This window comes from Anomaloglossus baeobatrachus, chromosome 2 (assembly GCF_048569485.1).
Source record: "Anomaloglossus baeobatrachus isolate aAnoBae1 chromosome 2, aAnoBae1.hap1, whole genome shotgun sequence".
Classification (NCBI taxonomy): domain Eukaryota; kingdom Metazoa; phylum Chordata; class Amphibia; order Anura; family Aromobatidae; genus Anomaloglossus; species Anomaloglossus baeobatrachus.
Window position 1 is genome coordinate 731,068,130 of NC_134354.1, and position 15,170 is coordinate 731,083,299.

The 15,170-nt window shown below is 46.5% G+C and overlaps 1 protein-coding gene across 1 annotated transcript in view; it reads left to right on the forward strand.

The window, feature by feature from the left end:
• ATP8A2 (ATPase phospholipid transporting 8A2) overlaps positions 1-15,170 on the forward strand; it is a 1,156,459-nt gene that overhangs the window by 394,111 nt on the left and 747,178 nt on the right. Inside the window, exon 21 of the mRNA XM_075337374.1 lies at positions 9,444-9,528. Coding sequence (XP_075193489.1) covers positions 9,444-9,528 — 85 coding nt within the window. The remainder of the gene's footprint in view (positions 1-9,443; positions 9,529-15,170) is intronic.

Here is a 15,170-nt window from a genome sequence, read left to right on the forward strand (position 1 = left end):
CTGTCTGCTGTCTGTCTGTATGGAGGAGAGCAGACAGCAGCTGCAGAACTACAAGGCTCAGCATCCTCCATCCAGGACTGTATGCTGGAGGGAGAGGAATGGGGAGCAGAACTGCAAGGCTCAGCATACTTCATCCACTAGTGTATGCAGAAGAGCAGACAGCAGCTGCAGAACTACAAGGCTCAGCGTGCTGTATCCAGGACTGTATGCTGGAGGGAGAGACAGGGGGAGCAGAACTACAAGGCTCAGCATGCTCCATTCACTGTTATATGCAGGAGAGCAGACAGCAGCTGCAGAACTACAAGGCTCAGCATACTCCATCCAGGACTGTATTCAGGAGTTTTTTGCCCACCAAAAAAATGACGTGGACTTCGCCATATTTTTAAATGCTAGCCAGGTACAGCAGGCAGGTACGGCTGCCCCCAACCCCCAGCTGCCTATTTGTACCCAGCTGAGAACTAAAAATATAGGGAAGCCCTTTTTTTAATTATTTCATGAATTTCATGAAATAATTTAAAAAAAAATGACATGGGCTTTGCCCAATTTTTGTGTCCAGCCAGGTGCAGCTAGGCAGCTGGGGATTGGAATCCGCAGCACAGGTTGGCCCAAGCTTTCTGGGCCCCTATGTTGCGAATTACAGTCCGCAGCCGCCCCAGAAAATGGCGCTTTCATAGAAGCGCCATCATCTGGCGCTGTATCCAACTCTTCCAGCTGCCCTGGTGACGGGTGGCTCGCTGGGTAATAATGGGTTACTACTAGCTTTGTTTTACTAGCTAGTATTAAGCCAGAGATTCTTAATGTCAGGCAAGTTTGACCCGGCCATTAAGAATCTCCAATAAAGGGTTAAAAAAAGACACCACACAGAAAAAATACTTTAATAGCAATAAATACACAGACACACTTAGACTCCCTGTTTATTACTCCCTTTCACCCCTCCACCATCCTGGTCTTCTGTCTTCTTTCTCCTTCAACCCATGCAGCTTTGCTACATCAGACAGCACTGCATGAGAGGAAGACGCTGCTGCTCCCGTGCAGTGAAATCACTCAGTGAGTGAGCAGAGGCTGCGAGTTGTAAGCAGTGACGTCGTCGTTGCTATAGTAATCTACAGGTGGGGTACTATAGCAACGGTAATCGCCGATCACCTGATATCCGGTGCCGCTATTCACCGGCTGTGGCATCCAGTCCCTGCATGTGGGCTGACTCTGTAAAGAGCGCCAACATGCTGGAACGAGAAGCCAAGCATGTGCCGAAGCATCTCGCTGGTACACGGAGATGCTCAAACGAGCACCGCGTACCGGAGAGATGCACTGACAGGACCTAGCATGACGTCTAGCCATGTGACCAGTCTGTAGCCAATGAGATAATAGACACGTGACTGATCACATGCTATGACGACGTCACGGAAGGTCCTATCATCCGTGCTGGTTACCGGGAGGGTGCAGCGATGATCAAAAGGAAAAGCGGCAGGAGACAGAGTGCAAGATGTGTCGCGGGGACCTGTAAGTATAATGGCAATGTTTATTAACTGTATGTGTACATGTATAATATGTTTGTATATGTTTGCCTGCCATTGTTTTCAATGGGGTTCGAAGGTGTTTGTCGAACGTTCGCCGAACTGAGCCGCTGTTCGATGAGCCGAACTTGAACACTAGGGGGGTGGCTCAACACTAGTTATCACATTAGAGGAAGAGGAAACCACTGGTGCCACAATGCTAGATTGATGTGGAATTCTACAGGTACTACCTATTGTTCTCTAACTACACTAACTGCTAATGTATTTTTTTCCCCCTACTTCTTCTTCTCTGATGATGCTTTGTTTGAGAATCCCAGTGCATGCTGGGGTATTCAAACGAAGCGTCATCAGGGGGCACTGGCTGTGGTCACAGCTTCTGCCCCCTTAATGAATCAAGGTGTCATCAGTGACGCTCGTTTCAGGGGCTGAGCTTGTCCTTACACACTGTGTGATGTGCACAATGACAGTGCGCTCTGTTGTCGGCAAAGATCAGCAGTAATGAGGCAGCAACAGGGGAGTGCCAGAATACCAAGCGTGCAAAGACCAATGTCCTCTTTGTGGGGGCAGCGCTGGTCTCTGCACGCAGGATATTCTGACACTACTCGTTGCTACTTCTCTGAGTCAAGAACAAAGAGCACTATCATTGTGCACATCGCACAGTGCACCGCGCGCATGGACTAGCCCAGCCACTGAAACGAGTGTCACTGATGATGCTTTGTTTTTAGGGAGGATACAGATGCTGCAGCAGTGATGGCAGCCTCTGCTTCCTGATGTTGCTTTATTTGACTATCCCAGCATGCACTGGGATTCTCAAACGAAGCATCATCAGAGAAGAAGTAGGGAAAGAAAAATACAATAGCTGTTACTGTAATTAGGGAAAGATATGGAATTTTTAATGCAAGTATATTAGAAATTAGTTTAGATTATGGCACTAAATAGATAGCTATGTAGCTGAAAATTACTTTGGCTTCAGACTATCACTTTAATTCTGTTGGTTTATGTGACGCTAATCACTACTTATGGGTAGTATGAACAGGAGATTAGTCAGACAAGTCGAGGTCAGGTACCAGGAGGACTAGTAGTGGGTTGAAGGAGTAAACAGAGGCGAAGTCAGGCAACGGTCCGAGGTCAAAATACCAGGAGGTCGAGTCAAGTACAGGGAGCAAGCAAAGGGGAGTCAAACAACAGTCTGGTTTCAACAGACAAAGATCAGAATAGAAGAAGAAGATGCAGCATCAGCACTGCTCACAAGGAAAGTATGACTGTCAGGGTTCTGGGAGAGGTTGCTCAGTTAAATAGCAGAACAATCACAGGGAAGATGGAACACCCAGCACCTCCCAGAACCAGAATGAAAACCTGCACTGCCAATCAACTATTGACAACTTAGTGTACCAGATACCAAACACAGCATGGACACATAGCATGCGAGATTCACTGCAAGGAGGAATCATGACAGCTTGGTCTTAAGGGTGCTTTACACACTGTGACATCGCTAGCGATTGCTAGCGATGTCGAGCACGATAGCACCCGCCCCCGTCGTTGGTGTGACATTAGGTGCTCGCTGCCGTAGCGAACATTATCGGTACGGCAGCGTCACACGCACATACCTTGTCAGCGACGTCGCTGTGACCGCCGAACAATCCCTCCCTCAAGGGGGAGGTGCGTTCGACGTCACTGCGGCGTCACTAAGCGGCCGGCCAATAGAAGCGGAGGTAACATCCCGCCCACCTCCTTCCTTCCACATTGCCGGTGGATGCAGGTAAGGAGATGTTTGCGGTGTCAGACATAGCGATGTGTGCTGCCGCAGGAACGACGAACAACATCGTACCTGTGACAGCAGCGATATTTAAAAGATTTTGCGATTGTTGATCCTTGGTGTCACACGCTGCGATGTCGCTACCGGCGCCAGATGTGCGTCACTAAAGACATGATCCCGACGATATATCGGTAGCGATGTCGCAGCGTACAGTATAAAGCACCCTTTAGAGTTAGCCATCAAAGATTGACTACAAGGGATCTGCGATGTGCTCACCATCACTTACACATGCACAGTTGTTCATACAGTATGTAATGGGAAGATATGCCTAGAATTTCGGCCCAATCTTATTAATGTACATCTGATTTAGGAGGTAGGGGGTGAAGGTGGATGCCTAGCAGTTTGCAAAACTGATTGCCAGTGGTGGTCCTGGCAGCCCCATAAGCACTTTTCTATAAAGCCCCCTTTCATTATTAGAAGTATGAATTACCATATGTTCTGCCGATCATTAGCTTCCTAAGTACATTGTGACTAATGGAGATGAATTGTTGGATAAAGTGGGTTTTTCGCCTAGAACAGATAAGGATGAGCATGATCTATTCTGCTCTTTTTTTCTTTTTAGAAATGATAAAACATCTTTATGGGTAGCCACCCTGCACATATTATTATTATATGTGATTTATACATAGGACTTACCCCCGGTGTCGTAATGACTTATAGCTCCTATAGTCCTGATACAAACCAGAGGCAACATACCAAAGAAACGCTCTTGTCTCTATTTGTCTCAAGTATGAAGATAAAGATCCGCTTTCCATTAGGCATGTTACACATTCATATATATCAAACTTATAGAGGAACTTTCCCAAGCGTAACCTTTTATAATGCGGTACATTAGTGAATTGCCATGTTCACATCCAGTCTGTGTCTACGGACATTCCAGAATGGGATTTTTATTATTAACTTAACAGGATGACATTTTATGATAATTGTATATGATGTATTAAGCTGAAAAGATACATACATAAAGCCCCTTGAAGGCATGCCGAATAAAATGTGACCATCTATGGCTAGATTTATATTGTAGAGCATTAGAGACGGGGCAGGATTCAGTTCTAGACACAGAATAAAGCAAGATATGTATCTTACACCACTAATGTCTGCCGCCACTCAGTTACTAAGGGGTACTTTGCACGTTGTGACATCGCTACTGCGATGTCGTCGGGGTCAAATCGAAATTGACGCACATCCTGCGCCAGTAACGACGTCGCAACGTGTAAAGCCTAGATGCACCGATAAACTATCGCAAAAGCGTCGTAAATCGGTGATCTGTGTAGTGTCGGTCATTTCCATAATTTCGCTGCAGCGACAGGTACAATGTTGTTCCTCGTTCCTGCGGCAGCACACATCGCTGTGTATGAAGCCGCAGGAGCGAGGAACATCTCCTTACCTGCGTCCCGCCTGCAATGAGGAAGGAAGGAGGTGGACGGGATGTTTATGTCCCGCTCATGTCCGCCCCTCCGCTTCTATTGGCCGCCTGCCATATGACGTCGCTGTGACGCCGCACGACCCGCCCCCTTAGGAAGGAGGCGGGTCGCCGGCCAGAGCGACGTCGCAGGGCAGGTAAGTGCATGTGAAGCTGCCGTAGCGATAATGTTCACTATGGCAGCTATCACAAGATATCGCATGTGCGACGGGGGCGGGTACTATCGCACTCGACATCGCTACCATCAGCTAGCGATGTCGCAGTGTGCAAAGTACCCCTTAGAGAGTTTAAAGGGAACCAATCACCAGGATTTTCATATATAAACTAAAGCCAGTGCTATACTGGCACTATCAGGCTGATTCTATACATACCTGTAGTGGTCAACTCGGATGTATAGGTTTTGAAATCCAAGAAAGTAAAGTTTATACAATCACCAGCTGTTATGTCCCCGCCGGAGGTCGCTCCAGCGACTTCTACTTATATCACCAGGCGACGCCGTGTTCCTGCCGTGGATAGTGCTTGTGATGGGAGAGGAGTTGATGCCAGCGGCGCCGGTGGGCGCAGGCTCCACTCATCCACTGGTCTGGGTTTCCTTGGAATCTGCAGCACCACTGGCTGACTGTAGGTAGCGTGTGTCTTCCAGCTGAAGCTACCATCATTCAGCTACAACCAATGGGAATACGCCACACCCTTCTTATTTCCCTTCCTGTCTTCTGACCACTGCCAGAGATAGTTCTGTATACCTGGTTCCTGTCCCACCCTGTTTTGTTTAGTGTTTCTGGTGTTCTGACTTCTGCTTGTTTCCTGACTACCCTCCTGCCTGCTGTTTATGTACCTCGCTGCCTGATCCGGATTTGACCTCTGCTTTGTTTTCTGATTACGCCCTTGCCTGTGTGATTCTGTCCCTGTTTTGCATTTCCTGGTTTTAGACCCTGTCTGACTACCACGGACTACAGTCTATCACAGGTGGGGATCTCTGGAGCTCTGTGTAATTCCAAATCCCTGTATAGGGGTTAAAGGGTTGCAGAGTTCTCGGGGTCCAGCTTTGTGAGCGGCTTTCCTCTATCCTCCCTTTACAGCCAGTCTGAGCCTGTGGATCCAGACAGGCGTTACACCAGCTTCTTGAGTGACAGCAGCTGAGGATCAGATAATATCTGGGGGTATTCATAGTTATCCCCTCCCCCTGTTAGAATTAGCATAAGTATTATACAATCAACCTAGCAGGACCTGTGTGAGGTCATACCCATGTGACCAGAAGGAGCGGGGCCTCAGCCAACAAAGCTGATACCAGGAAGCAACATTTTCCTGTTACACAGAGGACACGACCCACAAAAGCCCTCCCTGGTACACACATCCGTCAAAGAATGCACCAAATTTTGGACCTTTATGAACGTTTTTTTTTTGCAATCAAATATCCAATCTGAAAAGTGAAGGTTATTTTAAAGTGATTTTATTCACCATGCTAGCACCAGAATGCCACTGCCTGCATTTTATATGGCAAATTCCTGGTGGTTGGTTCCCTATAATCTAAAAACTCGTGCTATCCTAAACTATGCCATAAGCAGATCTTAAAGCCCCACTCCGATCTTCTGTGTACATGGTTAGCAGCTTGGCAGACATTGATCAGGAACAGGCACACCTTGGTCCTCTGATCCCACCACTAGAAATAATACTCCAGCCCACCCTCCATTTGTATAAAGCAGGTGCACAACATTGAAATGTATCACACAGAACATACCATCCATAATAATGTAGTAGGTTATTTGTCGACCCAAATGAAATAGAGCCTAAAGGGTTCTGTACACGCTGCGACATCGCTACCGATATATCGTCGGGGTCACGTCGTTAGTGATGCACATCCAGCGCCGGTAGCGACATCAAAGCGTGTGACACCAAGGAGCGACGATCAACGATCGCAAAATCGTTCAAAAATGGTGATCGTTGACATGTCGCTCCTTTCCTTAATATCGCTGCTGCAACAGGTATGATGTTGTTCGTCGTTCCTGCGGCATCACACATCGCTATGTGTGACACCGCAGAAACGACGAACATTTCCTTACCTGCCTCCACCAGCAATGCGGAAGGAAGGAGGTGGGCGGGATGTTACGTCCCGCTCATCTCCGCTCCTCCGCTTCTATTGGCTGGCCGCTTAGTGACGCCGCAGTGAGGTCGCTATGACGCCGAACGCACCTCCCCCTTGAAGGAGGGATTGTTCGGCGGTCACAGCGATGTCACTGAAAAGGTATGTGCGTTTGACGCTGCCGTAGCCATAATGTTCGCTACAGCAGCGAGCACCAAATTTCGCACGAACTACGGGGCAGGTGCTATCGCGCACGACATCGCTAGCAATCGCTAGCGATGTTGCAGCGTGTAAAGCACCCTTAAGTCCCTGTGCAGACAAGAAAAAATACCTGCGAAATTGTCTGCAGATATTTCCGCAGGTTCACGCAGCAGCTCCCCAGAATGCGCAGCTATCCATTGCTGCCGATTTCACGCGGAATGGTTGCAGAAAACGTGCGAAATTTGAGCGTTATTTATGCGGATTTCCCGTCCTGTATCTCCATAGTAGAAAGGAAGGAAATCTGCAGGAATAATTGATATGCAGTGCTTTGCGACTGCGGGAAATCCGCTGCATTTTCTGCAGGTGCAAAATCCGCATCATTGAAATAGCACTCCCCAAATCCCATAGGATAACATGGGGAGTGTCTGTACTTGCGCAAACCTGTGGATTTATTTGGAAAATATAGAAAATCCGCAGCAAAATCTGCAAGTATTTTCTCCCATGGGCACAGGGCCTTAGGGGTCACCAACTGGATCCATTGAAGCTTTAGGCTATGTGCCCACGCTGCGCAAAAAGCGCGGATTTTCCGAAAATCTGCAGCAGCGGCACTTCCAAGCCATTTCAATGGCATTTTGGAAATGCTGTGTCCATGCTGCGTTTTTTTCCGCGGCGGATTTGCCGCTGATTTTGATCCGGAAAAATCTGCAGCATGTCAATTATTGTTGCGGATTTTGGTGCGGATTTTGGCTATAGAATGGGGGGGGGAAAAAAAATCCGCGGCAATTTCACGGTAAATCCGCGGCAAATCCGCGGCAAAAAAAGGTGCGGATTTGCCGCGAAAGTCGCGGATTTTCATGCAGAAAAATCCGCAGCAACATTCTACCGTGGACACATAGCCTTAGGCTTTCCCGGCAAATCCGCACCTTTTCAAAGGTGCGGATTTGCCGCGGATTTGCCGCGGATTTTGGTGCTGATTTTTTTTTTTTCCAATTCTCAAGCCAAAATCCGGATCGAAATCCGCAACAATAATTGACATGTTGCAGATTTTTCCGGATCAAAATCCGCACCAAATCCGCCGCGGAAAAATCCGCAGCATGGGCACAGCATTTCCAAAATGCCATAAAAATGGCTGGGAAGTGCCGCGGCTGCAGATTTTCGGAAAATCCGTGGCTTTTCCGCGAGAAATCCGCGGCAAAATCCGCGCATTTTCCGCAGCGTGGACACATAGCCTTAGGCTATGTGCCCAAGGGACAACGTACCCGCGGATTTTGCCGCGGAAAACCTGCGGATTTATCTGGATTTTCTAGATAAATCCTCAGGTTCTAGCAAGTACAGACACTCCCCCAAGTAATCCTATGGGATTTGGGAAGTTCTGTATCAATGGTGCGGAATGTGCGGCTGCGGAATATGCTGCGGATGTCCTGCTCCTCCACTATGGAGATAGAGGCCGGGAATTCCGCAGGTATTTCCGCACTTGTCCCGCAGGTTTACCGCAACAACTCTGCACATATACCACAGCAATGGATAGCTGTGGATTACAGAGAGCTGCTGCGGTAAACCTGTGGACAAACCTGGGTAAAAGTCCGTGGGTACGTTGTCCCATGGGCACAAAGCCTTAGGGCCGCTTTACACGCTACAGGGTCACGGAATTTGTGACGCACATCCGGCCACGTTAGCGAAATTGTTGCGTGTGACACCTATGAGCGATTTTGAATCGTTGCAAAGATGTTCAAAATCGCTAATCGGTGACATGGGGGTCCATTCCCAATTATCGTTGCAGCTGCAGGTACGATGTTTTTCGTCGTTCCTGCGGCAGCACACATCGCTATGTGTGACACCGCAGGAACGAAGAACCTCTCCTTACTTGCGTCCACCGGCAATGAGGAAGGAAGGAGGTGGGCGGGATGTTACGTCCCTCTCATCTCTGCCCCTCCGCTGCTATTGGCCGGCTGCTTAGTGACGTCGCGGTGACGCCGAACGCACCGCCCCCTTGAGGGAGGGATTGTTCGGCAGTCACAGCGACGTCGCCGACCAGGTATGTGCGTGTGACGCTGCCGTAGTGATAATGTTCGCTACGGCAGCAATCACCACAGCAAATGCTAGCGATGTCGCAGCGTGTAAAGCGGCCCTAATTCTACTGGCCCAACATTATGGCAGAGTCTAGTCCAACCTGAAAACGTCTGATAATCTCATGTATCAGATTAACCCTGGGAATAGAAATGATAGATTACATCAAGTGATATTCATTATACGGTCTGTAATTAATTTTATGTTCATGAGTGGAGTATCCATCAATGAAAAAAGAGTAAAAGATAATGTACCTGGCACAAAAACTCCTCTAAACTGGCTGTTGTCTTTTCGCGGGGCTATCGGCCGGAATACTAATCTTATCCTTTTTTAATTTTTAAGGACAATGTTATATTTGAGAGGCTGTCAAGAGAATCGCAGTACATGGAGCAGACGTTGAACCATCTTGAGCAGTTTGCTTCTGAAGGTAAATCGCGTCTTTCTTGTTGATATTCTTATAATTCTTCAGAATGCTGAAGCGGGCGTCTTCCAGGATTGTCACCGGCGGCTCATCTGTAGGATATAGCACATGGTTGCGAATCTTATCCGTTGGGACCATCGCTTGAATTAAGGAAGTGGTACCTTCATTTTTTTTCTGTCTAGACACAGTTGGGGGCTTTATTTCAAGATTTTCTCCAGTTTTTGATGAATTTAACAGCAGATTTGCTCAGTAGCTAGCAACTTTTTGGCCTTTTTTGAATAAAACAAGAAATTTTGGCTTGTTTTTTTTTTTAAAAAAAAAAAAAAGGGACAGATCTACACTATCACAAAAGTGAGTACACCCTCATTTCTGTGACCAGTATGAGAAAGTGTGTGAGCGATAACACCAAATCTACCGCACCTGCTCCCCATTCACATGGGGACCTTATAACACTAATCAGTCACATAACACTGGGGATGGAAAATGCCTAAAATTGTCCATTTTCACTCCGGGGTGTACTCACTTTTGTTGACAGTTGTTTAGACATTAATGGCTGAATGTTGAGTTATTTAGAGGACATCAAATTTACACTGTTAGGCCCTGTGCGCACGCTGCGGATCTACAGCGGATTTTGCCGCGGATTTGCTGCAGAAAATGTGTCTAACATTGCTGCAGTCATTCCCCAGCAAATCCTATGGGTTTGAAAAAATGCTGTGCGCAGTGTTTTTTGTTTTTTTTTTATATACCCGCGGATTTACCCACGGATTTTCCGCTGCGGAATTAATGAGCATGTCACTTTTTTTCCTCAGGTACCTGCGGTTTTTGACATAGATAATGGTAAAAACCGCGGGGACCAATCTGCGGCAAATCTGCAGCAAATCGCAGCAACTCGCGGCAAAAACGCGGGTGTGGTTTTACCGTGGTTTTTTACCGCGGGTGCTGGATTTTTTCAGAGGGTACGGTTTTTTTTAAGAAAATGGCACTTTCTCGTGCACACAGCCTTATACATACAAGCTGTACACTGACACTGTACATTGTATCACAGGGTCATATGTTCTGTCTTGTCCCATGAAAAGATATAACAATATGTGAGGGGTGTACTCACTTTTGTGATATACTTTACCATTGATCGTATAAATTTGCCAACTCAAGACAGAAATTGATATCTATTTTAGTGTTTTGTTTCCGCCTTGTGCTGTGCATTGTAATGTCACCAGTTTGGGATTGGTAATTCCTGTCTATGCCAAACAGAAGGGGATTGAGCCCATATGCCAGGAGTACAACCAGTGACTCCTGACCACATGTGGACCATGATGACCTTCTTTGCAGCCCCCAGGTATCTCTGGCACCCCATTATTTGCAACTTCTTTCTGTTCATTACTTTTAAGAGCAGAAAAGATGGTTGTGCATGATGTATCTCTCCATCGTAGATTATGATGGACATTCACATAACTGTCATATACTACAATGTAGGTATTTGCCCTTATGAATAACCACCTCCATTTTTTTTTTCCTGGAGTGCCAAATCCTATAGGGAATCCTATTCTCCCGATAAATGGTGGTGCCTCAGTGGTTAGCACTGTATGGTGTCAAAGTAGTTAGCACGGTGTGTTGGCTCAGTGGTTAGCACTGTATGTTGGCTCAAGCTCAGTGGTTAGCACTGTATGGTGCCTCAGTGATTAGCACTGTATGTTAGATTAGTGGTTAGCATTGTATGGTGTATAAATGGTTAGCACTGTACGGTGTCTCAGTGATTGCCACTGTATGGTGTCTCAGTGGTTAGCACTGTATGGTGTCTCAATGGTTAGCACTATATGGTGGCTCAGTGGTTAGCACTGTATTGTGGCTCAGTGGTTAGCACTGCATTGTGGCTCAGTGGTTAACGCTGTATGGTGGCTCAGTGGTTAACACTGTACGGTAGCTCAGTAGTTAATACTGTATGGTGGCTCAGTGGTTAGCACTAGGGATGATCGAATACCTCAAATATTCGGCTACCCCCATATTCGACGAATAGGTCGCCGCTATTCGACTATTTGCTAATATTCTATGGGAAACCCGAATAGTTGGCGAATAGCAACTATTCGGGCTTCCCATAGAATTACATTGCGCATTGAATATTCGCATAGCGGCAACCTATTCGTCGAATATTTGCGAAGCCGAATATTGCCGAATATTTGTGATATTTGATCAACCCTAGTTAGCACTGTATGGTGACTCAGTGGTTAGCACTGTATGGTGACTCAGTGATTTGCACTGTTATATTGCAGCACTGGGGTCCTTGTGTTCAAATCCCACCAAAAAACTAATCTGCGAGGAGTCTGTATGTTCTCCCAATGTTTTCTTGGGTTTCCTCCAGGTTCCTCTCACACTCCAAAAACATACTGATAAGGAATGTAGATTGTGAGCCCCAATGGGGACAGTGATGATCACGTCTGTAAAGCAACGTGAAATTAATAGCGCCATATAAGTGCCTAAGATAAATAAAAATAAATAAATACCAGAAATGGAACCACTGGATTGTCAGATATTTAAAGTGTCACTGGCATTTTAATTTTATAAATGAATGGTTCATACGATATTAAGCAACTTTGTAATAGATCTTATCAGTAAAATGTCCTTCTTTATCCTCCTATATTGATCGTTCATTCTCAATTTACGGGTAAAATTTGTATTCAGTGAAGACAGATTTTCCCAATACTAAGATAGGAGATGACAGTTGGTGCTTTTAAATTCTATGGAGAGGGGAGGGGCTAGAGGCCGACATTTTGCTGCAAGTTCTCCTGAAACATGTACAGTTTTCAATAGAACTTTATGACCACCAACTGCCATCTCCTATCAGTAGTGGGAAAGTCTGTAATCACTAAAGACAGGTTTTAACCGATAACTTAGAATTTTGAGAAGGAAAGATCAATTCAGGAGAAAGAAGCCAATTTCTCTGATAACAAATATTTACAAGTTTACTATTTTCTGTGTACTATTTATTCCTGAAAAAAAAATGAAATCTGACAGAACATGCCTTAAAGGGGTTGTCTGGGACGGATATATCGATGATATATCCTATCAACTCCCTCAGGCTACATGCGCACGCTGCGTTTTTTGGTGCGTTTTTGGTGCGTTTTTGGCTGCAGTTTTGTTGTCAGAACTTTCTGACATTTGACTTCCCAGCAAAGTCTATGAGAAGTCAGATTTGCTCTGCGCACGTTGCAGTTTATTTGTCAGCGTTTTATTTGTCAAATGTTTGTGACAGAAAAAATGCAGCATGTTAATTCTTCCTGCGTTTTTGTCAACATTTGTCACAAAAACGCAGCAAAAACGCACCTACAATTACAAGCGTTTTTCGTGACATTTCCAGGCTCTCTCTGACAAGGTGCAGTTTTGGCTGCAGTGTGTGAACACAAAAAGATGCAGTGTGCGCATGTAGCCTAAGGCGTAACTGCATGCGTCCTGCGTCCCCTGCATAATCTATGAAGATTATGCAGGAGCCGTGCGAACGTGGCGTATTAGCGCGCAGCGCTTCGGCTGCTGCCCGAAGCGCGCGTTCTAAGAAGTGACATGTCACTTTTTTCCTGCACTCTGCATGCAGCCCCCCGCTCTGTCTATGGGAGGGGCTGCACTCAGAGCGCATGGAATCGGCTTTTTTTTTTTTTTCATTACGGACTCTTTCTGCAGCGATTTGAAGTGCACGTGTGCTGTTCAAATCGCTGCAGAAATTTCTGCAGGGACAGTACGCAATGTGCGCACATAGCCTTAGGGTGCGTGTACTCTCCCAATTCTTAAAGGGGCAGCACAAAATCCCATAAAGCTAGCCAATCTCCCCTAAAGCTAGCCAATCTGCCCTAAAGCTAGCCGTTCACTTTAAATGGCGGTTGGACGAATTATCATTCAGCTGACAGCCACCTCCAGCGATCCCTCCATATACAGGAGCACTCCTGTGTACTCTGTGAAAGAGCCGCTGATAAAATAATCTGACGGTAGTTTGACTTTCCACAGAACTAAAGTAGTCAATCTGCTGTCAGATGATTCCACCCAATAATGTGATGGGGATAGTCTGGACTCTCCTATATACAGTATTTGGTTGTCTGATGCCACCAAAATCGTTTGATTCAGATGATTTTTACCTAAAGGCCCCGTTACACGCGTCGATTTATCGTGCGATCGCACCCGCCCCCATCGTTTGTGCGTTACGGGCAATTCATTGCCCGTGTTGCACAAAGTCAGTAACCCCCGTCACACGTACTTACCTCCCAAGCAACCTTGCTGTGGGCGGCGAACATCCTCTTCCTGAAGGGGGAGGGACGTTCAGCGTCACAGCGACGTCACTCAGCGGCCGTCCAATAGAAGCGAGGGGCGGAGATGAGCGGGACGTAAACATCCCGCCCACCTCCATTCTTCCGCATTGCCGGCGGCCGCAAGTAATCTGTAGTTTGTCAGTCCCAAGGTGTCACACGTAGCAATGTGTGCTGCTTCGGGAACGACGAACAACCTGCGTCTTCCACAATCAACAATTTTTTGAAAATGAACGACGTGTCAACGATGGACGACAAGGTGAGTATTTTCCATCGTTAGCGCTCGTTCTTTGGTGTCACACGCAACGACGTCGCTAACGATGCCGGATGTGCGTCACGGAATCCGTGAGCCCAGCGATATATCGTTAGATACGTCACTGCGTGCAACGGGGCCTTTATGTGTATGAGGAGCGCCAGACTCTCTACACCCTCTTTTCTGCTCTGCGATTGCTGCTGAAGTGGCAAAATGTCTTCGATGTCACACAGCAGGATGCTGTGACTGAAAAGAACCATCCCAGAAGCAACAAGTAGTGACAGAAGACTAAAAAGACATTACAGCCTAGAGTGGTGAAAAGGGGTACAAAGAAGCGTTGGCTTCAGTGTAGCTTAAGGGGTAACGTTTCTCCTTGTGGAGAGTGATATCCCTGACATGCAAGTGTAAGGAGACTTATAGGCCATGTAATGCTCGTTTGGGGAATTATGTAAATTGCCTCTTCAGAGAGGAAGAGGACTTGAATTCTGGTGCCACCTATTGCAAGTAGTAATCCTAAAAGTCAATATTGACTCTTTAAATAGGTTGTCTGATAGCAAGGCTTGTTAAAGAGGCTATCCTGTCTAAAATTATAACAGTGTGACAGCAGACTTATAAATCCTCTAAGTGCACACACTGCATTGAGGGGATTCACCAGTTTCGGAGACAGGAACGGTAGTCATGTGACCACAGTTATGTGATATGCATGTTCCCGGCCAAAACCCAACTAGTGGGCCCAACCTCACTCAATATACAGTTTGTCTATTGAGCAAAGCTGCGCGCACTAGACGGCCGCACCTACTAGTCAGACATGCCCATTCCATACACTTGTATTGAATGTTGCCGTGCCCACTAGTTGGGTCCTGGCCGGGAACATGCATAGCACACAACTATGTTCAGGTGACTGCGTTTCCAGCTCAGAAACCGGTGAATGCTCACATTGCATGCGTTCAGAGGATTTGTAAGTCTGTAATCACATAGAGTGACAGCAGACTTATCATTTTAGACCAGACAACCTCTTTAAAGAGTTAATATTGACTTTTTTAATTGCTGCTTCCAATAGGTTACACTAGAGTTCAAGTCTTCCTTTTCTCTGAAGAGGCAATTTATAG